The 25,202-nt window shown below is 43.9% G+C and overlaps 1 protein-coding gene across 3 annotated transcripts in view; it reads right to left on the bottom strand.

Annotated features, from left to right (window-relative positions):
- Positions 1–25,202, bottom strand: part of LOC126176021 (activated Cdc42 kinase Ack) — a 497,712-nt gene that overhangs the window by 282,373 nt on the left and 190,137 nt on the right. For all 3 annotated transcript variants that reach the window (XM_049923148.1, XM_049923146.1, XM_049923147.1), the window contains exon 8: positions 23,838–23,995. In XM_049923148.1, the coding sequence (XP_049779105.1) occupies positions 23,838–23,995 (158 nt within the window). The remainder of the gene's footprint in view (positions 1–23,837; positions 23,996–25,202) is intronic.

The raw sequence follows: 25,202 nt of genomic DNA, 5'->3' as shown, positions 1-25,202 counted from the left end.
TGATTCCACTGATCACTAGCCTGGAAGCAGGGTAAATTTTTCTGGCTGATTGGATTACATTTTTTGATTTGTTAATAATATCCTCCTCACTGTATCCTCGGAGGTAATTTGTCCCAACAGAATGAAAACGGCTTTGTAATTTTTGTTCACTTCCATTTCAATGTTTTATCTTGAATTTGTAATATTTTTGCAACAGTTAGTGGGCTGATGGGACCTAATTCCTGGACGGACTTCAACTTCACAGGTTGGCACTATGACATTTTTCAACATGGAATCGCCAATTATGAGAAATTCATTTTCAGCTACACTTCTCATACAATGGCGTCTTTTGTTCTTGAACTTTCCACTTGTCCATTTATATGTAGAATTTATGCCTACTGAGTCTGCACTTTTTTTTAATTCACATGACGGATACATCACTTAACTAATGAGGAGGTACTGAATAGAATAGGGGAGAAGAGGAATTCTTGCACAGCTTGACTAGAAGAAGGGATTGGTTGGTAGGACATGTTCTATGGCATCAAGGGATTACCGATTTAGTATTGGAAGGCAGTGTAGAGGGTAAAAATCGTAGAGGGAGACCAAGAGATGAATGCACTAAGCAGATTCAGAAGAATGTATGTTGCAGTAATTATTCGGAGATGATGAAGCTTGCACATAATAGAGTAGCAGGGAGAGGTGCATCAAACCAGTCTCTGGACTGAAGACACAACAACAACAACAACAACAACATACTCCTTCCACCTTTCTGCTTTCCCATTTTTGGTTAGGATTGATTTTCCGTCTGAGCTCGTAAGACTCATACAAATGGTTCTGTTTTCTCCAAAGGTCTTTTTAATTTTCCTGTGGGCAGTATCTATCATACCCATAGCGATATATGCTTCAACACCAATACACCTGTCCTTTAGCCATCACTGCTTAGCCATTTTGCACTTCCCACCAATCATATTTTTGAGTCGTTTGTATTGCTTTTCGCCTGCTTCATTTACTCAATTTTTATATTTTCTTCTTTCATCAATTAAATTATATATCTCTTCTATTCCCTAAGGATTTATACTAGCCCTTGTCTTTTTACCTACTTGAACTTCTGCTGCCTTCACTATTTCATCTCTCAAAGTTACCCAGTCTTCTTCTACTGTATTTTTTCCCCCTGTTCTTGTCAACCATTCCCAAATGCTCTTTTTGAACCTCTCTAAAACCTCTCGCTCTTTCAATTTATCCATGTCCCATCTACTTAAATTCCTACCTGTTTTGCAGTTTCTTCAGTTTTAATCTACAGTTCATAACCAATAAATTGTGGTCAGGGTACATATCTGCCCCTGGAAATGTCTTACAATTTAAAATGTGATTCCTTAATCTTTGTCTTACCATTATACAGCATGAGTCACTAACTATTGCCACCTAGAATAGCTCCAAAAGTGTGATAGGAGCCTGAAAGTTGGGGACAGCGGGGGCCATAATATGATGATGGTGTTTTGTTGCTGGGTACAATCACGTCAGAGATATGAAGGTCAACCTTTTTTTTTTTAAGTAGGATGCTATAGTTTGTTACTTATTTTCTGGTAGCAGCTATTGAGACAAATCCAATGATGTATAACAGTAAGGTCTTTGAAGGTCAACGAAGGTCCAAAGGTGGCATGAACGTCCATTTACAGAAGGTGGTCGAAGTGATGACCATCAATGCAGTGCTGCAATCTTCTTATCACGGATGGAGTGGTATTCGTTATCACATCAGCACTTATGGAAGCACATGCTCTGACAATTCTCTCTCGCATATCTTCAGGTGTAGCTGGAACAGCTTTACAAACATCAAACCACTCCCTGGACTGAAGACCACAACAACAACATGCCATTATGAAGTATAATCCTAAGAGATGGAACATGAAAAAAGTAAGACACAGAAAACACAAAATAGTGCCATAAAGAAGTTGGCAATAAATAAATGGATGCAGTAATAGTGATGATTGCATTGTCAACCAGTAACAAAATGCATTGCTCATATAAACCCGTTTACAGAAACTTTTAACAAAGTACACTGATACAGAAAATCTTACACGCACATAACTGAGTAAGAAAATCCATGGGAAACACAGAAAACACAGAAGTAAAACACAGAACCAAGTGCCTAAGAATGTTTCTTACAGTGGAGTAATACAATACTGTATTTGATAGTATGGATATGCTGCAAGTAAATAGGTACAACAGACAAATCCAACATAGAATATTAACAATATTAAGAAAAGGATGGTTGCCACTCAGCATATAGTGGAGATGCTGAGTCACAGACAGGCACACCAAAAAGTCAGTCATAAAGTGGGCTTTCGGCCATCAAGGGCTTTGTCGAAAATAGACAAAACACACACACACACACACACACACACACACACACACACACACACACACACACACTACCACAGTCTATGGCAACTGAAGCCAGACTTCGAGCAGCTGCGCATGATGGGAGAGGCAGCCAGGTGGTGCGGTTAAGGAGGCAGCTGGTGCAGGAAGGGGAAGAGATAGCAAGGTAGTGTTGGGGGATGGTGATGTTTGTGACCAGACTGGAGTAGGCAGTGATGGGAGAATGTATGGGACAGGTCTTTCATCCAGGTCTATTACAGGAATATGAACCACCCATGGCCGTTGCATCTGTGATGATGAGCAGTCTCTTTCAAAATATACCGTCTCAGTGTTGCTTTCACATACTGTAATTTCCCACCCAACCTTGTACAAGAAGTACATCTGCCTTATCTTTCCAGTACCCACAACCTATCAAAATCCCACCATCCAACCACAGATGAGAATTCCTCTCATGACTCAGTACCACCTGGGACTGGAGCAACTGGATTACATTTTCAACCAGGATTCTGACTATCTCTCGCCGTGCCCTGAAATGAGAAGTGTCTTACTCAGTATCCTTCCCACCCCTTCTCACAGTGGTATTCCACTGCCCACCCACCACCTACGTAACATCCTCGTCCATCCATACACAACCTGTGCTCCCAACCCTTGCCTCATGGCTCATAACAGACCTAGACGACAGACCTGTCCCATACATTCTCCCACCAGCACCTAACCCACTCCAGTCACAAACATCACCTGTCCCATCAAACCAGTCATGTGATCTACAAGCTAAGTTGCAATCAACACGACATCCTTCATTTCAATGTCTGCTTCACAGCCTATGCCATCTGGATGCTTCCCAGCAATACCACCTTTTCTGAACTGTGCAGGTGGGAACTCTCCTTGCAATATACCCTACATTCCTGTGTCCCTTCTGGCCACAACCTTCGTTACCTTTGTTAGTCACTGACCTTATCCATTTAGCCCCTTCCCTGTTTCCATTACAGCACCACACAGTCCTCTGTTCCACCGACGCACACTCAGTCTCTTTACTTCTCTCCTTTTCTGTTCCCCCCACCTCCCGTTTAACTTCCTTACTGCACCTAGCTGCCCTACTCCCAGTCCCCCTCGTCCCTCTACACTCCCACAAGTAACACTTCATTGTCCCCACTCACGCCTGCTACACTTCACCTTCCCAACCCCACCCAAGCCCCCAGCCTCCTCCTCCTCCTCCTCCTCCTCCTCCTCCCATCAACCAGTTGCCTCTCCCATCAAGTGCTGCTGCTCGCAGTCTAGCTTCAGCTGGTAGAGACTGTGGTCATGTGTGTGCAAGTTAGTGTGTGTGTGTGTGTGTGTTTTGCCTACTTTCGACAAAGACATTTTTAGCCAAAAGCTCACTTTCCGACAGTCTGTCACTATGCACCATCCAAGGGTGCACATGTGATACATTGCAAGAGATACGAAATTCTCAGCAAATAGGAAATGCACAATAACTATGGTATGCTGAAGGGCCACTGAAAGCCAGGACTGGGCCGAGGGCAGGATGTACGATTGGGCTCCACATCCAAATACAGCAATCCTATCCTCTTGTTATTTTAAAGAAGGTTTCACAAGATTTAAACATAACACAGTTTGAGGAACACTGGAGATACACAAAAAAATATTCATTGGACTGAAATATAAGATAATCTTAATTTGTTATTTAACACTAAATATACATTCAAACGTGAAATTTATACTATGGTACAATACAGTGCCTGAGATACTGCTCGCAAAATTCATAGCACTTGGATGCATGTTGGATGCAGTGCTATTCTTTATTACAGAGACCGTGAACATTCAAGGAAATTACTCAGACTCTGATTTGTTATTGCTTTGTATTGAGAAAGCAGACACCCCTGAAGAAACTGTGTGAAGTTTTCAGACGCAGAGCAGGAAGCTTAAGTACAGGTGTAACAGGGTAACTGATCCTAATTTTTCTCATGTCGTACAGGACATGCCCATAAACATTACCTATCAATAAAATGCTTTGTTTTCTATATAAAAGTCTGTCTTCATCCCTCAGGGGTTGATGCTTTTGATTCAGTTGTTATTCTTACCACACAATCAATGAACCTCTGAAGTCAGTGCTTTGTTATAAGTCACAGAATGTCTTCTTGAAATTTCTTTACTTGCTTTCAGGTATACGAATGAATACCATTGTTTCTCTATGGATGTGCAGAAAGACAGACTTCCTTATTACAGATCTGACACTGAAAGTTAAATTTCCTGCCTGCAGTAGGTATTTTTTTTTTCTGCGCACATCTTCTGCATTCACATTTCTCATTTCCACACACATTTTCAGTCAGAATTAGAATAGATTGCAGTAGTTACAAATTTATGAATATACACTCCTGGAAATGGAAAAAAGAACACATTGAAACCGGTGTGTCAGACCCACCATACTTGCTCCGGACACTGCGAGAGGGCTGTACAAGCAATGATCACACGCACGGCACAGCGGACACACCAGGAACTGCGGTGTTGGCCGTCGATTGGCGCTAGCTGCGCAGCATTTGTGCACCGCCGCCGTCAGTGTCAGCCAGTTTGCCGTGGCATACGGAGCTCCATTGCAGTCTTTAACACTGGTAGCATGCCGCGACAGCGTGGACGTGAACCGTATGTGCAGTTGACGGACTTTGAGCGAGGGTGTATAGTGGGCATGCGGGAGGCCGGGTGGACGTACCGCCGAATTGCTCAACATGTGGGGCATGAGGTCTCCATAGTACATCGATGTTGTCGCCAGTGGTCGGCGGAAGGTGCACGTGCCCGTCGACCTGGGACCGGACCGCAGCGACGCACGGATGCATGCCAAGACCGTAGGATCCTACACAGTGCCGTAGGGGACCACACCGCCACTTCCCAGCAAATTAGGGACACTGTTGCTCCTGGGGTATCGGCGAGGACCATTCGCAACCGTCTCCATGAAGCTGGGCTACGGTCCCGCACACCGTTAGGCCGTCTTCCGCTCACGCCCCAACATCGGGCAGCCCGCCTCCAGTGGTGTCGCGACAGGCGTGAATGGAGGGACGAATGGAGACGTGTCGTCTTCAGCGATGAGAGTCGCTTCTGCCTTGGTGCCAATGATGGTCGTATGCGTGTTTGGCGCCGTGTAGGTGAGCACCACAATCAGGACTGCATACGACCGAGGCACACAGGGCCAACACCCGGCATCATGGTGTGGGGAGCGATCTCCTACACTGGCCGTACACCACTGGTGATCGTCGAGGGGACACTGAATAGTGCACGGTACATCCAAACTGTCATCGAACCCATCGTTCTACCATTCCTAGACCGGCAAGGGAACTTGCTGTTCCAACAGGACAATGCACGTCCGCATGTATCCCGTGCCACCCAACGTGCTCTAGAAGGTGTAAGTCAACTACCCTGGCCAGCAAGATCTCCGGATCTGTCCCCCATTGAGCATGTTTGGGACTGGATGAAGCGTCGTCTCACGTGGTCTGCACGTCCAGCATGAACGCTGGTCCAACTGAGGCGTCAGGTGGAAATGGCATGGCAAGCCGTTCCACAGGACTATATCCAGCATCTCTACAATCGTCTCCATGGGAGAATAGCAGCCTGCATTGCTGCGAAAAGTGGATATACACTGTACTAGTGCCGACATTGTGCATGCTCTGTTGCCTGTGTCTATGTGCCTGTGGTTCTGTCAGTGTGATCATGTGATGTATCTGACCCCAGGAATGTGTCAATAAAGTTTCCCCTTCCTGGGACAATGAATTCACGGTGTTCTTATTTCAATTTCCAGGAGTGTATCTGCAATTTTCATTATATTCAATTGAAATGGCTTCATAGAAAGAAAACAGTTTGTAGCAGACTTGCGTAATGTGCCACTGCTAAGATCATGCTCTAAATTTCACACTCATTTTGCAGTGAAGTCCTTCCAGAACTCTCATAACAATAAACTATTTCCTTCATCCCTGTAAATCACAATGCACGGAAAGTTCTGGTTGATAATGACAAATTATTTAGGAATAAAGAGATGACTCAGCAAAAGACAGAAGCAACAACAGATACAGGAACATAAGCTTTGCTAGTTTTCGGAATGTAATTCCTTTCTCAAGCTGTAGGAGAAACATGCAGCACGCACGCACGCGCGCGCACACACACACACACACACACACACACACGATGGGATGAGGTGGCATGACCATCATTACAACTGATACAGCGGAGAGAAGCAGGTTGGCTATCACCCTTATGAGCATACCACAAGTAACACATTTAGCCGTGTTTTGACAGGACACGTGAGTAAGGTTGTAACACTGACACTGGTAGCAATTCAATCAAATGTGAGAAAAAGAGTGCATCAGCCTTTCTCATTATGCGAAGGAATGCAGTGATGCCCTGATCAGAGAGATAATGTTGGATTTCCCCTCAGACCACCAAGCAGCCAAGTGTGAATAACATCAGGCAAAGAATTCAGCATACGATGGGCCTCGACACCAACAGGATATCTGTGGAGGAGTGAAGCTGTAAGCAGTTGTGGGCCTTGAAAATCACAAGTGTTCTCCAGAAGCAATGTCTCATTATGTAATCAAGTGTAGGATTTCACAGGGCCTGCAAATTACAGCATCACAGCTTTCTGAACAGACAGATTGATTTTTGCAAAAGACTGACTTCCTTCAGTATGTGACACTGTGAGGTACCGAGGTCCAGGTGGGAGACTCATTTAATCTTTAGCCTCATTCTGTTTGTGTTTAGCAGACCCAGACTAAGAGGACGATGATTGACTCATTGCAAAAAAAAAAAAAAGTCCCCCATGATTGCCAACGTCTCCAATGATGTGCTCCTTCTGATGGCTGGATGGTTGGTCATATGGTTAGAGGGGGCCAAACTACTAGGTCATCAGTTCCTTTTTCCTTGAAAAGACAGGTCTACATGACTGTAGATCAGAGATAATCTACCACACAAAAGGCCGATGAAGAAGAAGAAAATCACAAGCTCTATGAAAGATCAACGAAGGTGAAGGACAAGAAGAAGAACAGGCGGCAAGGTGCCCCATCTAGGTAGCAACCAGAAGTACCCGAAAGCAGAGTGCAATGAGGGGACATAAATCTCACAGCCTCCGCCACTTACCAGAGTACCTCACTCAGAAATTGCCTAGGAGGGCAAGAGAAGCACAGTGAGACGAAAGATGAACAAGTGTAACAAACCACACAAGAGGGGGAGAAAAAGAGTAAGAGGACTGAGCTGGACCACAAAGTTCAGACAGCCACAGCCCAGTTGCAACAGTCGAGGCAACAGATTGTTTTCCAATTCCTCAATGGGCTGATGCATTTCAGTGGCTCTCCCTTAAAGGGAGTGGTAAAAGCACCCTTCATGAAAAAAATGCAAAACTAAATCAGCCGCTGAGGCATTGTCTCCTAACAACAGGGGTAACAAGTCAGGGAAGTTAAGAGTCTGCCGCGGGGCGGTTAGGTTGGGAATGTCCACTAAAATTTGGATCACCATCAAGCAAGAACCATGTGGACTGTGATGTGGGTCTTCATGATGGAGGAGATGACTGTGAGTCAACCAAGTATGTCTGATGTACAGAAGGCTTAGGACAGTAGAGTCCTTGTGAGAAATCTGCATGGAGGCCTTCACAGATTCGTAGTCTCCTTTATCACCCGTAGTTAGTTTGGTGAAGTCAGAGTAAGCCATTCTGTATTCTAGGGTCCTAATACACAATGTTGTAATACTGATCGGAGGTCTGTTTCTGGACTGTCACCACAAGAGTCAGTTTACTGGTAGCCAGGATCAGCAAGTTCATTCCATGGGATGCCTATGTGGCCCGGGGTCCAGATGAAGGTCACTAAACATCCACATTGTTCAATGGCATATAGGGAATCCTGGACGGCAGGGATGGCAAGGGTAACACTGGCCGAGAGGTTGAAAACTGCTCGAAGGGTCACTGCAGATGAGAAAGGAGCACACCAGTGAAGGAACATATGCTCAAGAGTACGAAAGATGGCTACCAACACTACAGCCATCCAGCAGGGAGCGCAATTCAATGTCTCAAGTGAGTATAAGCAAAGCCCACATAACCAGCAACCATCAAGCCATCAGTATAGACTACTTCTGAGCCCTTGGATGTTCCCAGGATGGATAAAAATTGGTAGTGGATGGCCTTAGGAGGAATCAAGTCTTTTGGACCTTGTGATAGGTAAGATGAACCTGTGGCAAAGGGATGCACCACTGAGGCGTGCCTGAGTGGGCGCGGAGATGGAAGAGGAAACAACTGGAATTCCGAGGGACTAGACCAGATGCAGACTGCAATCATAATACCTGATGTGGGTCGCCATTACAGGAGCTGGATTCCCATGTTTGGAATGAGGAGACAGTAGTTCAGATGCTTGGATGAGCTGCTGATGTGGGTAGCTGTTGCTATTGACAAGCTGTTGCTGGTGCCTGATCCGCAATGGAGGGACCCCAGCTGTTCAAGGGCTAGTTTGAAAGGCTCCAGTCGCAAGATGAACCCAGTAGTGTGAGTATCCTCAATACTGAGGGTAATTCCCAACTGTATGCCAGACTCCCATAACGAAGATGGGATTGTATCAAGGCTTCCTAAAGCTGCAGAAGGGTAGTGCTCCCCAGTTGGTATTACTCAGTGCAGCGAAGTGTACTACAGTGCAGCCAGCACTTTCGTTTAAGGTGGTGGAGATGGGAAAACCACGTCAACTGAGCATTGAAGAGCACTCCTAAAATGTGGCAAGTGTCCACCACATTGTGTAGTTGGTCACCAAGATAAAGTTCTGGTAGTGGGCGAACAGTACTAAGCTGACTGAAGTGCATGACGTGAGCCTGGAGGAGGGGGGAGAGGGGGGGGGGGGGGGGGGGCTGAAGTTCGAAACCCATGGGTGAGGGAACATGTCTGTGCATTTTCTATGGTGCCTTTCAGTGAATATCTACATCTACATCTACATCCATACTCCGCAAGCCACCTGACGGTGTGTGGCGGAGGGTACCTTCAGTACCTCTATCGGTTCTCCCTTCTATTCCAGTCTCGTATTGTTCGTGGAAAGAAGGATTGTCGGTATGCCTCTGTGGGGGCTCTAATCTCTCTGATTTTATCCTCATGGTCTCTTCACGAGATATACGTAGGAGGGAGCAATATACTGCTTGACTCTTCGGTGAAGGTATGTTCTCGAAACTTTGACAAAAGCCCGTGCTGAACTACTGAGCGTCTCTCTTGCAGAGTCTTCCACTGGAGTTTATCTGTCATCTCCATAACGCTTTCGCGATTACTAAATGATCCTGTAACGAAGCGCGCTGCTCTCCGTTGGATCTTCTCTATATCTTCTATCAACCCTATCTGGTACGGATCCCACACTGCTGAGCAGTATTCAAGCAGTGGGCGAACAAGCGTACTGTAACCTACTTCCTTTGTTTTCGGATTGCATTTCCTTAGGATTCTTCCAATGAATCTCAGTCTGGCATCTGCTTTACCGACAATCAACATTATATGATCATTCCATTTTAAATCACTCCTAATGCGTACTTCCAGATAATTTATGGTATTAACTGCTTCCAGTTGCTGACCTGCTATTTTGTAGCTAAATGATAAAGGATCTGTCTTTCTGTGTATTCGCAGCACATTACACTTGTCTACATTGAAATTCAATTGCCATTCCCTGCACCATGCGTCAATTCGCTGCAGATCCTCCTGCATTTCAGTACAATTTTCCATTGTTACAACCTCTCGATACACCACAGCATCATCTGCAAAAAGCCTCAGTGAACTTCCGATGTCATCCACCAGGTCATTTATGTATATTGTGAATAGCAACGGTCCTATGACACTCCCCTGCGGCACACCTGAAATCACTCTTACTTCGGAAGACTTCTCTCCATTGAGAATAACATGCTGCGTCCTGTTATCTAGGAACTCCTCAATCCAATCACACAATTGGTCTGATAGTCCATATGCTCTTACTTTGTTCATTAAACGACTGTGGGGAACTGTATTGAACGCCTTGCGGAAGTCAAGGAACACGGCATCTACCTGGGAACCCGTGTCTATGGCCCTCTGAGTCTCGTGGACGAATAGCGCAAGCTGGGTTTCACATGACCGTCTTTTTCGAAACCCATGCTGATTCCTACAGAGTAGATTTCTAGTCTCCAGAAAAGTCATCATACTCGAACACAATACGTGTTCCAAAATTCTACAACTGATGGACGTTAGAGATATAGGTCTATAGTTCTCCACATCTGTTCGACGTCCCTTCTTGAAAACGGGGATGACCTGTGCCCTTTTCCAATCCTTTGGAACGCTACGCTCTTCTAGAGACCTACGGTACACCGCTGCAAGAAGGGGGGGCAAGTTCATTCGCGTACTCTGTGTAAAATTGAACTGGTATCCAATCAGGTCCAGAGGCCTTTCCTCTTTTGAGTGATTTTAATTGTTTCTCTATCCCCCTGTCGTCTATTTCGATATCTACCATTTTGTCATCTGTGCGACAATCTAGAGAAGGAACTAAAGAACATTTTGTTTTGATCCACCTACCGCTTTGACATAAGACCAAAATTTCTTAGGATTTTCTGCCAAGTTCAGTGACACCCACACTAGAGGAGTGATAGTGGGGGCAAAACTCATCATCATACAAGGAGGGTGATACTGAGGACCACACGGCTGCTGCTAGACCTTCGATGGCTATTAGAAAGAGAGGGTCACTTGGTACAGAACCCTGCGGGACACCATTCTCTTGGATACAGGGGTACTGTGGGAAGTATCAACTCGAATCCAGAAAGTATGGTGCAACACAAAGTTCCGGATAAAAATTCGGAGCAGACCCCAAAGAACCCACTCGTGTCAGGTAGCAACAAAGCTGTTCGCATGACGACTCTAGGTAAACCACATTATCAGTAATGTAACAGCCTTGGCCAAAACCACCCTGGGACGGAGCAAGAAGAACCCAAGACTCATGGAGCCTACACAGCCACCGGCAGACCGTGCATTCAAGCAACTTACAGGGAACATTGGAGAGACTAATTGGATGGTAACTGCCCACCTCTATAGAGTGTGTTTACCCATTTTCTGTACTGACGCTTTCTCACCATTCAATGGGAACTTTCCTCACTCCAGATTTGGTTAAAGATAGCAAGGATATGACATCAACAATCCACTGAGAGGTGCTTGATCATTTGGTTGTGGATGCGGTCCGGCCCTGGGGCTGTATTAGGGCAGTGGGCTAGAACACTGACGTATTCCCAGTTACTGAATGGAGCACTGTACGGCTCCAGGTGGCGTACAATAAAACAATGGGTTTCACTCCACCCATGGCATCTGGGTCTGTGCAGACAGCATCATCAAGGTAACAGTAGGTACACCTGCAGGTGTCTGGTATCTGTAGAGATGCCTGACCTTTGCCCAAACTGATGAAGGGAGGTATGTGGACCGTTGGTTGAAATGCTGTTCCCAGCATTCTTGTTATCATTTTATTATGCAGCATACCCAGGTACAGAGCCATTTATAGGCATTGAGGTGCTCCATCAATGGGTGCAGCTTATACGCTGGAGAGCCCTGCAATTTCTGATGATCACCAAGGTACTGTCTCATCATAGACAGGCACAAGGAACAGGTGATATCCAAATCAGCTACTGAAAAAATGGCTGCAGTTGTATTCTTTACTGCCCCATCATCATCTCCATGTGGTCGGCAGCTAATAGTGGTAGCAGAGGTGAAAATATTCCAGAGTGATTTCATTCAAATCATACAGGTCAAGAGTGAATGTGTTACTATTTCAAAGTTACCTGAAAAAATGTATGTTGAAGTTCCACATGATACTTCCCCAAAACTACAATGTTTGATTTTCTGATGATTTGTTAAAACACTGCAGACCTCAATAAATGAGAGTATTTATAAAAATGTTGTAATGAAAGGGAAAATTGAAGAACTGTAATGAAGAAACCAAAAGTGAGAGATACCTGAATTTATTTTCAATAAATACTTTGTTCCCAATATTATGAGACATGATTAATTCATATACACTCCTAAACGTTTTTTCATTTTTTCTTTTTCTTTCTTTTTGGAAAAATAAACTATGAAAATTTGTAACTTTTGGGAATTTCAAAATTATGTTTTGAAAATATGAATAGCCACAGGGCATTAACTGTCTTGAGAAATGATAAAGTGGAAGGACTGCTAATACTCAGCTTTGACATTAATGCATGAAATTCTTAAACTGTCAAAATATTTGTACAATATTGCGAAAAGGAAAGTTGCCATAGACTACAGACAGACAACGCCCACCCTGTCCACACACACACACACACACACACACACACACACACACACAGGCGAGCGGAAACGCAACTCGCACACACATAACTGCAGTCTTGGACAACTGTAGCCACACTGTGAGCAGCAGCACCAGTGCATGATGAGAGTGCATGTGGGTGGGGGTAAGGAGGAGGCTGGAGCAGGGAGGTTGGTTGGTTGGTTGGTTGGTTGGTTTAAAAGAGGAGGGGGGGGGGGAGGGGGGACCAAACTATGAGGTCATCGGTCCTAATAAAACAATGCCACAAGTGTTAACAATAAAACAGACGAGACAGATAACACAAAATGAGCAAGTATCACTAAAAGGAAGAAAAGAGGACAAGAAGACAGAGAGATGCTAGAAACAGAAGAGAGTAAAACAACAAAGCAGACAACAATGGCTGGCTGACCACGAGAATAAAAAGGAAAAGCCAGCCACTCTGCAACACATTAAAACCTCCACCCTAAAAGAACTAGGGTGGAGGACACAGAGAGACAACAGACATGCCCTAAAACTGAGATCAACTGATAAAACCCACCCTCACGAATAAAATGTAAAACTAAATCAGTCAATGGGGCGCTATCAGATAAAATGAGTGGCAACGAGTCCAGTAACCCAAGATTTCATCGCTGGGCAGTCAAAGTTGGACAATACACCGGGATACGGGCCACTATCAACCAGGCGCTGCACCGACACTGAGGTGGGTCACCCAAGCACGGCCAGTGCAGAGCCAGCAGAGGACAACTGATTCACTGCGAGAGGCCCACACGGAAAACTTCGACACATTCGTAGTCTCCGTAATGACACGCAGTTTGTCGTGCGTACTGTTATGCCATTCGGTCTCCCGTGGCCGAAAAACACTGCAGCGTAAGTCAGAACGCAGGTCAGGTTCAGAGATGCCCATCTCCAGAAGTGGTTTCCGTGTAACCTGTTTGGGCAGCCTATCCGCAAGTTTGTTGCCTGGGATGCCAACGTGACCTGGCATCCACACAAATACCACCGAATGACGGGACTGGTCCGGGGCACAGATAGACTCGTGGACAGACGACACCGAAGGATGCCGAGGGTAGCACCGGTCGATAGCTTGTAGGCTGCTCGAGGAGTCAGTACGTACAAAAAACGATTCCCCGGGACACGTACGGATGTGCTCGAGAGCGTGAGATATAGCCACCAGCTCAGCAGTGGAAACACTGCAGCTTTTGGGCAAGGAATGCTGTTCAGTATGTCCTCCACGGACATATCCAAAGCCGACGTGAGCATCAGCCACCGAGCCATTGCTGTAAACCACTTCGTGGCCTCAGTACTTGTCAAGAATCGAAAGGAAGTGGCAGCGAGTGGAGAGCCGTGGGGTTAACTGACTCCTTAGGGCCATGTGAAAGGTCCAGGCGAAGCTGTGGCCTAGGTGTACACCGTGGCGGTGTACGTGAATGGACCTAAAGTATAGGTGGTAAAGGCAAGGACTCCAAATCAGAAAGAAGGGGTTGCACACAAATTGCAATTGGAAGCCCTGACCTGGGCTGCTGATGCAGGTGATGAACTGCCACGGGTGGGAAAAGGAGGTGGTGATTCAGATATGCAGAGGAACTACGAATGTGTGGTACATAAATGGCCAGCAGTTGTGCACGCCTAACCTGCAATGGAGACACTCCACCTTCCACAAGGACACTGGTCACCAGACTAGTCCTAAAAGCTCCTTTTGCTAGGCGAACGCCACAGTGGTGCACTGGTTTGAGTAAACAAACACTGAGGGTGCCGATGAACCGTAAACCACACTCCCACACTCGAGGCAGGACTGAACAAGGGCTCTGTAGACCCTCAGCAGCGTACAGCAATCTGCACCCCAGTTGGTGTGGCTCAGGCAGTAGAGGGCACTGAGGTGCTGTCAGCACTTCCGCTTAAGCTGACAAAGGCAAGGAAGCCAAGTCAATCGGGCATCAAAAACCAGTCTTAAGAATCGATATGTGTCCACTACAGTGAGTGGATCGTCATTAAGGTAAAGTTCTGCTTTGGATGAATGATATGACACCGACAGAAGTGCATAACACACAACTTTGTGGCCGAAAACTGGAAACCGTGGGCTAGCCTCCATGACTGCACCTTTTGGATGGCTCCTTGCAGGTGCCGCTCAGCAACACCAGTACTGGTGGAGCAGTATGAAATGCAGAAGTCGTCTGCATATAGAGAAGGTGAGACGGAGGGCCCGACAGCTGCTGCTAGACCATTAATGGCCACTAAAAATACAGAGACACTCAATACAGAGCACGGCAGGACCCCATTCTTCTGGCTGTGAGGAGGTAACTATGGGAGGCACCAACTTTGACACAGAAAATATGAAGCTATAGGAAATTCTGGATAAAAATCGGGATTGAGCCTCGGAGACTCCACTCATATAATGTGGCAAGGATGTGATGATGCCAGGTCGTGTCATAAGCTTTTCATAAATAAAAAAAATGGCAACCAAGTGTTGGCATCTGGAAAAGGCTGTTTGGATGTCAGACTCTAGGGACACAAGATTATCAGTGGTAGAGCGACCCTGGCGGAAGCCGCCCTGACATGGAGCCAGTAGACCACATGACTCTAGGACCCAATCCAACCGCCGACACACCATAAGTTCCAGCAGTTTACAAACAACGTTGGTGAGGCTGATGGGCCGATAGATATCCACATTAAGTGGGTTTTTACCGAGTCTAAGCACCAGAATGATGGTGCTCACCCACCACTGCGATGGAAACATGCCATTGCAGCAGATCCAGTTGAAAATGATGAGATGTTGCTTGCAGTCAGATGAGAGATGTTTAATCATCTGACTGTTGATCTGATCTGGCCCAGGAGCTGTGTCTGGGCAGGCACTGAGGAGCTCCCACTCCGTAAATGGGGCGTTATAGGATTCACTGTGGCGTGTAGTAAATGAGACGACTTTCCCTTCCAGCCGCCATTTGAGAGAGCGAAAGGTAGGGGTGGGGGGGGGGGGGGTGGGGGGGGGGTTATTTCTCTGACGCAGAGGCTCACGCATAGTGCTCAGAATCACGTTTGGATTAGTAGCCCTTTATGTTAATCCCGGGAACACCTGCTGGGGTCTGGTACCTGAAAAGACGTTTAATCTTTGCCCAGACTTGGGAAGGTGACATATGGCACCCAATGGTCGAGACATATCTCTCCCAACACTCCTACTTCTGTCATTTGATAAGATGGTGAACATGAGCACGGAGCTGTTTAAAGTCTATGAGGTGCTGCGGGAAAGGGTGCTGCTTATGCCACTGTAGAGCTCTCCAATGCCCCTTAATTGTTTCAGCAACTTCCAGTGACCACCAAGGGGCTGTCTGTCGCCAGGGCACCCTAAAGAGCGAGGGATCATGTTTTCTGCTGCAGGAACGATTGGTGTCAGGGAGGGTGAGGGATAGTAGGGTAGGGTGGAGGACAGTGCAGTGCTGCTGGGGAGCGTGCTCGGTCGAGGTGGAGAGACGTTAGGGCAACTATGTGCAGTCAGGAGGTTAGATAGGGAGCAGAGGTGAGGTGGGGAGGGGTGGAAAAGGAGAGAGGTAAAAAGACTGGGTGCATTGGTGGAATAGAGGGTTGTTTAGTGCTGGAATTGGAACAGGGAAGGGGCTAGAGGGGCGAGGAGAATGATTAATGATGGTTAAGGCCAAGATGGTTATGGAAACACAGGATATATTGCAGGGTGAGCTCCGACCTACACATTCTGAAAAGCTGGTGGGCAGTATCCATATGGCACAGACTGTGAAGCATTCATTGAAATGAAGAAAGTGATGAGTGGCGTGCTCAGTATCGAGGTGGTCCAGTTTTTTCTTGGCAACAGTTTGTTAGTGGCAACAGTTTGTTAGTGGCCACTTATGCAGACAGAAAGCTTGTTGGTTGTCATGCCCACATAGAAAGCAGCATGGTCATTGCAGCTCAGCTTGTAGACCACACGACTCATTTCATCGGTAGCCCTGCCTTTGACGGGTTATGTGATGTTTGTGACCTGACTAGAATAGGTAGTGATGGGAAGATATACGGGAAAGGTATTGCATCTAGCTCTATTACAGGGGCAATGTGCCAAGAGGTAAGGAGTTGGGGAGTTGGGATTGGGGCTGTGTGGGGATGGAAGAGTATATTGTGTAGGTTCGATAGACGGCAGAATACCACTGTGGGAGGGGTGGGAAAGATAGTGGTCACGACATTTCTCATTTTGGGGCATGACGAGAGGTAGTAAAAACCCTGACAGAGAATGTAATTATCCATCTCTGTGTAGTACTGAGAGGTGGCATAACCCTCGATCCAGATCACAAAGATGTCTTCAATGAATCTGAACCAGATGAGTGGTTTAGGATTCTGGGTGTTTAGGAAGGATTCCATTTAGAATTAAGAGTTTCATATTCATTACCAATGTTCATATGGTGTGTATAAATCAGTAGCATGTCTTATAGCATCTACAGCTTCAACCTGGAGATTAAATTTTGTTGCAAGTTGTTTACAGAGACCTCCTACCCCATCATAAGCACTTTTTCCATGACCTATTGCTGAAAATATACATTTTTGTCTTAATTCCTATACTCAGGGTGTATACGTGGCCGAGGAAAAAAAATTCCCCGATTTCCCGGTTAAAAATACACTTTCTCCCGGATGAAAATACATTTTTTCCATGGTAAGTAACAGTATAATTTTCCTCGGAACTGTTAAACTTATCAGTCCTTTCAATGATAGTGGTTTTATACACCGGCGTAGAATTTCCCAGCACTTTAGAAAACGAAACTCAGGCGAAAAAACACGTTTTGGAAAGATGTCTGATGTGCAGTAACATGTACACTGCATATTTTCGTATTACAAAAGTATAAATTTGAATTCCACCAAACACCAGATGTTACTTTCCGAAACATTGAAATCAAGATTGCGATGCGCTTTTGTAAGCCAGTCGTAGCTCGTGTCATGCGATCTCGCCAGCCAATGACAGCGAATATTCAGAGGATAGGACATGTGATGTAGTCAGCCAATAGCAACATCACTGTTACTAAGCGCGAACACACAAATAGAAAAAGGTAATGGTTTAAATTAATATACATAGTATTGCTACAAGAAAAGCAAAGCTTTCGCATATAATATTGGTCGCTAAGGTTAATAAGCTGCAAGAGAAGCTATACTGTCACACAAAGTTGATCTTTTTTGCGCGAGCTACACTTTCAGATAGATCACACAAATGTGCCAGTAAAATTTTAACAACGACATAAATGTCTGATCTTATGGGCTCGAAAATATTCTAAATGGTCATCCTCAAAGATCTGATTTTTGAATGAGAGTTGAACACTCTGTGATTTTAGAAATTCATCGGACATTCGAGCACAGAGTTCATCTTGCGAAATAGGAAATTTACTTTGAAAGTAACGCTTTTCATATAACTATTCAGAATATTTTCCCGCGACCTGTTAGAAATAGGTTCGTTTCAGCAGTTGCCAGAGAGTGCCAGATAACAGGCGTCGCTGCGCTTGCACAGCTACGATGACGCAGGAAGTCCGTACATTCGTACGTATAAAACATTAAAAGCTCTTACATTATGTCATAAAAGAAACAAAACATGGGAATTTTGTGAGCCATAATAAATTCAGCTTAAAGTGCACATTTGTATGTCCAGATTCAGATGTAAATTTTCTTGGAGTATCAGTACTGTATTATCTCATGTTAGGTTCTTTATCATGGCATAACGCCATACGTGCTAGAACATGAAAACGTGAACATGAAATGCAGCGAACAGTTGAAACTAGCAAATAGTGCTGAATTAAACGCTTTGTTTCAAATAAATTGGCTGCAACAAAGCGACAAAAATAACTTCACTGTTCTGCAACGCTTGACTGTCAGAAAGGTGGAAACAAAATACAATCTGAAACTAATAACATATTTTACCCTTCCGTAATTATGTGACTGTATTTTAATTCACTTGACAGCTCCCAGCCAACAGAAATCCATTTTGTTTTCATTTGATGTGAGAGCAATAAACGAAGAGGAAACAGCAAAATCACTTAACGTAAACACTGGTCACTTGGAGACTACCACCTCCCCACTACAACTCAGATTGCTCTGTGCATCAGCCCCGGATCTACAATATTTCTGAACCGGGGCAATATTAGATAGTGGCACTCCCCTCCCTCGAGCATTTGAGGTAGCACGCCAAAAATTTAAAAAAATCGACTTTTCAAAGATATCTTCATTTTTTAGCACTCATCATTCTGACAAGTCTGTTACATAAAACGTATATGTTCTAGGGAACGTAATACATGTTATTTGGTCTTAAGTGTGCCAAAGTGCAGTGCCACGCCTCTTCACTCAGCATTCTTCCATCACACGTCTCTGTATTTTGCTCTGTGGAATTCAAACGTGCAATATTTTGTCCTGTGGTGCCTCTCCTGCTCCCAGTCGGCCAGTTTGACATCCTGCCCCTCTTTTAAAGAATCTTGCAATTACTACTGAATGGGATTATTTGTAACTGGCAGAACAAGAGCTCTTCAAAAAATTTGCGGTTTTTACTGCCTGTCAGCTAAGAACTGTTTTGTGTGGCATAAAATTAAAAATAGGATACATAAAACAGATAAAAACAAAAGACAAGCAAGACAGTACACATTTCTTCAATCCTTAAGTACTAGCTTTTTTTCTCTCTAATCTTGACACAGCTTTATATGGCGTACTTTCCTTTCTGGGAAAGAATCTATTACCTCATCAAAGTTCATCAATATTTTGCTACATGAAAAAATGAAATGTCATTGTCTAATACTAGAAACTTTGTTAATACAAATAGTACCCAAAACTGGTGTGGTTTCTTGATCTGATTACGTGTATTTTATCACTGTCTGCTAGATAAAACACAATAAGCCTGGCTAATATTGGACCAATTGTTACACACACCAAATAAACAAGACTGTTTTGGCATAAATGGTCAGTTTCTTAACACGACAGAATATAATTCATGGAGTACCAATATCAAATGCCTATTAGGCCCACTACAAGCAAAAAGGTTTATGTTAGGAAACAGTTTCACATTTCATTCATACTCTCTAGCTTATGAAGCATGATATTGAAAAGTAGTACTACGAAGTTTTTATATACATTTTGAATCGTCATATTCTTCTGTATTTTCTGTGAGTCGCCTTTTCTTCTCCTTCCTCATTCTAACGGACAACCTTGTCATCACTAACTCTGTAACTATTCCTGCCAGTGTCAAAACTTATTCTCTGGTTAACTTCACTAACTCTGTCACAGTCACCGGTTTAGTTATCCCACATTTATTCTCCAGTTAGGCGTTATTACGTGTTTGTACAACATGTCTACCACGCGACTCCCAGAATAGAACTTTAGCGGCTGTTATCTGGGGACTGTATAACTGGCCCTTAGTAGTGTAGCAGTCTAGCCAAAAATTTTCTGTCAAAATTTCATTTCCTTGGATACCCGGAGAAGACAATACATAATCTTTGTTGCCTGTTATTTCTGTTAGTCATTTATTTCCACTCTGGTAGTCTGAATCTATGGAATTCGCTAGTAATTATAATAATCATGATCATTTGCAAACCCACTCAACCACATAAACAGTGATTGCCATTTAACCGTTCGGCTGTATTCACTCAGCTCGTATAGCCCTGTCCTCTTTTGTCTGGAGGTAAGTTTATTTGTAGATGCGACGGGGATTCCCGTGGGAGACACATCATGTACACTATGCACACATTCAAAAATCAAGTTACGATTCATTCAGAAATCAACTTAGAATTTGATCAAAAATGTTAAAAAACCAACAGAGATGCGTTAAAAATCATACGAGTAATCGATAGACCAACGTGCGCTGGATGCTAGGCGCTTTGTGAAACAAGGTATTTTTCCACAATAATATGAATTTGCCTCCCCCCCTCCCCCCAACTTGAAACTGCCACCCAGGGTAGATACCCCGTTTGCCCTCGCCCCATAGCCCTAGTTCCAGGCCTTTAGCGCATACGTGAATTTGGCAGCTTAGGCGCAGCAGTAAAATTTTTCCGGATAGCATCTGGCTGCTTGCTGCTATTGCTTATACAACTAACTGTCACACTTCTGTAACCAGAAGCGAGAGAAGGTACTTCTCATACACGACTCAACTGCACATGTGCATAAGCTCTCTCGCAACCGCTCGAACAAATCGAAGGTAAACAGTTGTGACGTCACGCTCAACGGAGGCAATTTGTTGTTATTAAACATTGCATAGTCTTCCTAAAGCCTTTGACACATCTTGTTGTTGGCAGACACTTGTATAAGGACTGTGTTTTATTGTTGTATATGGTGCATTTCTTTTGCAACTTAAGTTTTATATTCGCTTTTTTCTCTCGTTCGTGTTTTATTGCTGCAGTATTATTCTACAGTAGCAAGATGCAGTAATATTCTTCATTAGAGTATTGTTTCTTACTAATCTAAGTTACAAAAATTTAACTGAAAACTAAAACAATAAAAACTTCCCAGAGTTCTAAAAAATTCCCAAGTTTTTCCCGGTTTTCTCCCAGATGAAAAAATTCCCAGGTTTTTCCCGGATCTCCCGGTTGTCCCGGGTCGTATACACCCTGTGTACTGCAGTGCTGATGGAGCTCATAAAGCTGAAAGTGGTTTTTATAACGAGATGCTGCACCATCAGTGACATATATATCTTTAAAAAGTGCCTCCAAATGCTATGTCATCAACTACGATGCTGACAGCGTAACACACATTAGCATTGTCATGAATGAGATCATCACTGACATCAGCAAAACAGTGTGATGTTCCAAGAAAGTGAGCAACACATGTGAATATTGATACCTGTGATGCGTGCCAGTCGTAACTTTGAATTTTGTTCTGCAAAGCAATAGACCAGTTCTCAGGAAAATGAAGAACTAATGTGCATCTACATCTACATCTACATTTATACTCCGCAAGCCACCCAACGGTGTGTGGCGGAGGGCACTTTACGTGCCACTGTCATTATCTCCCTTTCCTGTTCCAGTCGCGTATGGTTCGCGGGAAGAACGACTGTCTGAAAGCCTCTGTGCGCGCTCTAATCTCTCTAATTTTACATTCGTGATCTCCTCGGGAGGTATAAGTAGGGGGAAGCAATATATTCGATACCTCATCCAGAAACGCACCCTCTCGAAACCTGGCGAGCAAGCTACACCGCGATGCAGAGCGCCTCTCTTGCAGAGTCTGCCACTTGAGTTTGTTAAACATCTCCGTAACGCTATCACGGTTACCAAATAACCCTGTGACGAAACGCGCCGCTCTTCTTTGGATCTTCTCTATCTCCTCCGTCAACCCGATCTGGTACGGATCCCACACTGACGAGCAATACTCAAGTATAGGTCGAACGAGTGTTTTGTAAGCCACCTCCTTTGTTGATGGACTACATTTTCTAAGGACTCTCCCAATGAATCTCAACCTGGTACCCGCCTTACCAACAATTAATTTTATATGATCATTCCACTTCAAATCGTTCCGCACGCATACTCCCAGATATTTTACAGAAGTAACTGCTACCAGTGTTTGTTCCGCTATCATATAATCATACAATAAAGGATCCTTCTTTCTATGTATTCGCAATACATTACATTTGTCTATGTTAAGGGTCAGTTGCCACTCCCTGCACCAAGTGCCTATCCGCTGCAGATCTTCCTGCATTTCGCTACAATTTTCTAATGCTGCAACTTCTCTGTATACTACAGCATCATCCGCGAAAAGCCGCATGGAACTTCCGACACTATCTACTAGGTCATTTATATATATTGTGAAAAGCAATGGTCCCATAACACTCCCCTGTGGCACGCCAGAGGTTACTTTAACGTCAGTCAGTATTCTGGGATGCAGCAGATTTTACTTCTGCTATGGCCTGTCTCTGAATCCTCCAGATATGATGGTAAGCTATTCCTTTCATGACCCAATGCCTAACCTCTGCAGCAAACTTCGCTGAGTCTGCTGTCTTCTTCACCAACTCTCCTCCCTCCCACAATGCATAGGTTATGTCATCATCAGTATCCTTAAGGTGCAATGCTTCAACAGTCATCACTTCAGCAAGGACACACTGCACACTCTTGCAATCAACATTTATCTTGCAGCTCTTTACATGTGAACAGAAGCATCAGGTCCATCTCTGAGCGCACTTCTTTCCTGTAATACTGCTTATGGCGAAACAAACAAGTCTCCTTGTATTCTGAAAATTTAGACAATTTTATAACAACATTATGAAAAGGATAGTTGCTAGTAAACATACATAGGAGATATTGAGTCGGAGATAGACACAACAAAAACCTGTAGAAAGTTAGCTTTCGGCCAACAGGGCCTTTGTCAAAAATACACACACACACACACACACACACACACACACACACACACACACACACACACGAGCACGCAAGTCCCATAAACATGACCACAGTCTCTGGCAGCTGAAGTCAGAACAACTATTCTTTTCATAATATTGTTATATTCCATACTAAACATTTTATATCTATATACATACATGAATATAATCTCTGCCCAAACTCTTTGCCTTTACAAATGTCTGCTTGTGTCTGTGTATATGCGGATGGATATGTGTGTGTGTGCGCGCGAGTGTATACCTGTCCTTTTTCCCCCCTAAGGTAAGTCTTTCTGCTCCCGGGATTGGAATGACTCCTTACCCTCTCCCTTAAAACCCATATCCTTTTGTCTTTCCTTCTCCTTCCCTCTTTCCTGACGAGGCAACCGTTGGTTGCGAAAGCTAGAATTTTGTGTGTATGTTTGTGTTTGTTTGTGTGTCTATCGACCTGCCAGCGCTTTTGTTTGGTAAGTCTCATCATCTTTCTTTTTAAATATACATACATGAATAATTTATTACCACTACGCCAGACTCGTCATCTGGCCGTAGATACTTAGTGCTACCCATGCCAACCAAGCCAAGGCAGATCACTCATTTCACTGTGTTCACTAGCTGAAAAAGTGATTTTGTGATAAACTGGTAGGTGATGTAATTTTTGTTTGGTTTCTACTGCATCAAAATTGTACTAGTATCAACTATTATTTTACAAACAATTTGGCTATTATGAACTTGAGTAATTAGAGAGTGGGGGGGGAGAGAGGGGGGGCAGTAGTGGGGGGGGGGGGGGGGGGGGGAGGCAGAGAGGAATGTATCAATGAAATATATTGTAGTATTGTAAAAGTTCTTACATTACCAGACAAATTTCCAGAATAACTAACCTGCCATCAATGACAACAACAGTGTCACCTCTTTCAACAGTCATCTTTTCTGGTTCCTCAAATTTCTGCAATGCTTTCATGACTGCTGGAAATGACCCAAGGAGATATTCTTTGGATGCAAGAAATGTTGGTCGGTCTGAAGGAACAGCAGCCCAGCACTGGAAACACAAATGTGTTGCTCAATAAATGTGCTACTTGTACCCAAAAATACTTTAGTTCCACATGCATACTGAAGTGCATGGCAGGGGTAGTTAGCATGAAGGAAGTCAGGATTTCTTCCTGTTCCAGTCAGATATGCAGAGAGGGGAGGAATGCCTCTGTGCATGCTCTAATTAATCTAATTTTGTTTTTGTGCTCCTACAGGAATGAAACATAGGGGTCTGAATAATATCTCTAGATTCTTCACTTAACACTCATTCTTCAAATTTATTATGTAGTACACAGTAATGTAATTAACAAAATAAATGTGAGCAGGGGACAAACATTAATACATAGAAATTACAAGTATTTTATCTTTTGAACACGTAGAGTTGAACTGCGATGCTACCTTTTTTCTCGACCGCTGCAAAGTCTCTCCCTAAAAAATAAATTATAATGAGAACTAAAACAAATAACCAGTAGATGACCAAAACTGATAGTAGCTCTTAGTTTCTAGTGCAGACAATATTGCATCAGATGATATTATGGATTGCAGCAAGTAACTTGCACTTTGCAGTCATTTATGTTTTTGAAGTTGCATATCCAGAACTACTGAAAACTCTTCAATTTCCAGAATATACATAATCTACATATATACTCTGCAATCCCTCATATGGTACACAGCAGTGGATACCTCATACAATAGGCTATTTTCCTATGTTAAAAATATGTTTCGGATTGTTGTTATTCTGACTGATTATAACATTTAACCAGCATTTACAGTCAATATTCTCACAAAATATCTGTTATTTTTATGCAATTAAAGCTTAAAAATCATTAAATATCAAGATCTGCTCACGTGATCAAAAATGCTGTGTTGCTGGCTGACGCTCTGGTGACATCAGAGACTAGAAGTAAGACAAAGCTATACATGTGTCACAGGAGCGTCAGCCTAAGTTAAAAGGTTTTTACATACTACGTCTGCAAACAGTTTAACTATTTAGTTATGGAGAATGCAGTTAAAACTTTTAAGTAACAATAGAAATGAATTTGTGAAGTAGAAATGAATTTGTGAACGTTGATAGTAGAAGCCTTGCAAAAACTGATTTTCTTATGCTCCCCTCATTTAGAGCGGCAGCACGTGCAATGACAGACCATCTTTTCCATACTCCCTGCAACATCAGTAAACACGTTCAAAACTAAGGATTTGTAGAATGTTTGCAGATT

Source organism: Schistocerca cancellata, chromosome 3 (assembly GCF_023864275.1).
Source record: "Schistocerca cancellata isolate TAMUIC-IGC-003103 chromosome 3, iqSchCanc2.1, whole genome shotgun sequence".
NCBI classification, from domain to species: domain Eukaryota; kingdom Metazoa; phylum Arthropoda; class Insecta; order Orthoptera; family Acrididae; genus Schistocerca; species Schistocerca cancellata.
The sequence above is the reverse complement of the archived record's forward strand: the minus strand, read 5'-3'. Positions and strand labels throughout refer to the sequence as shown.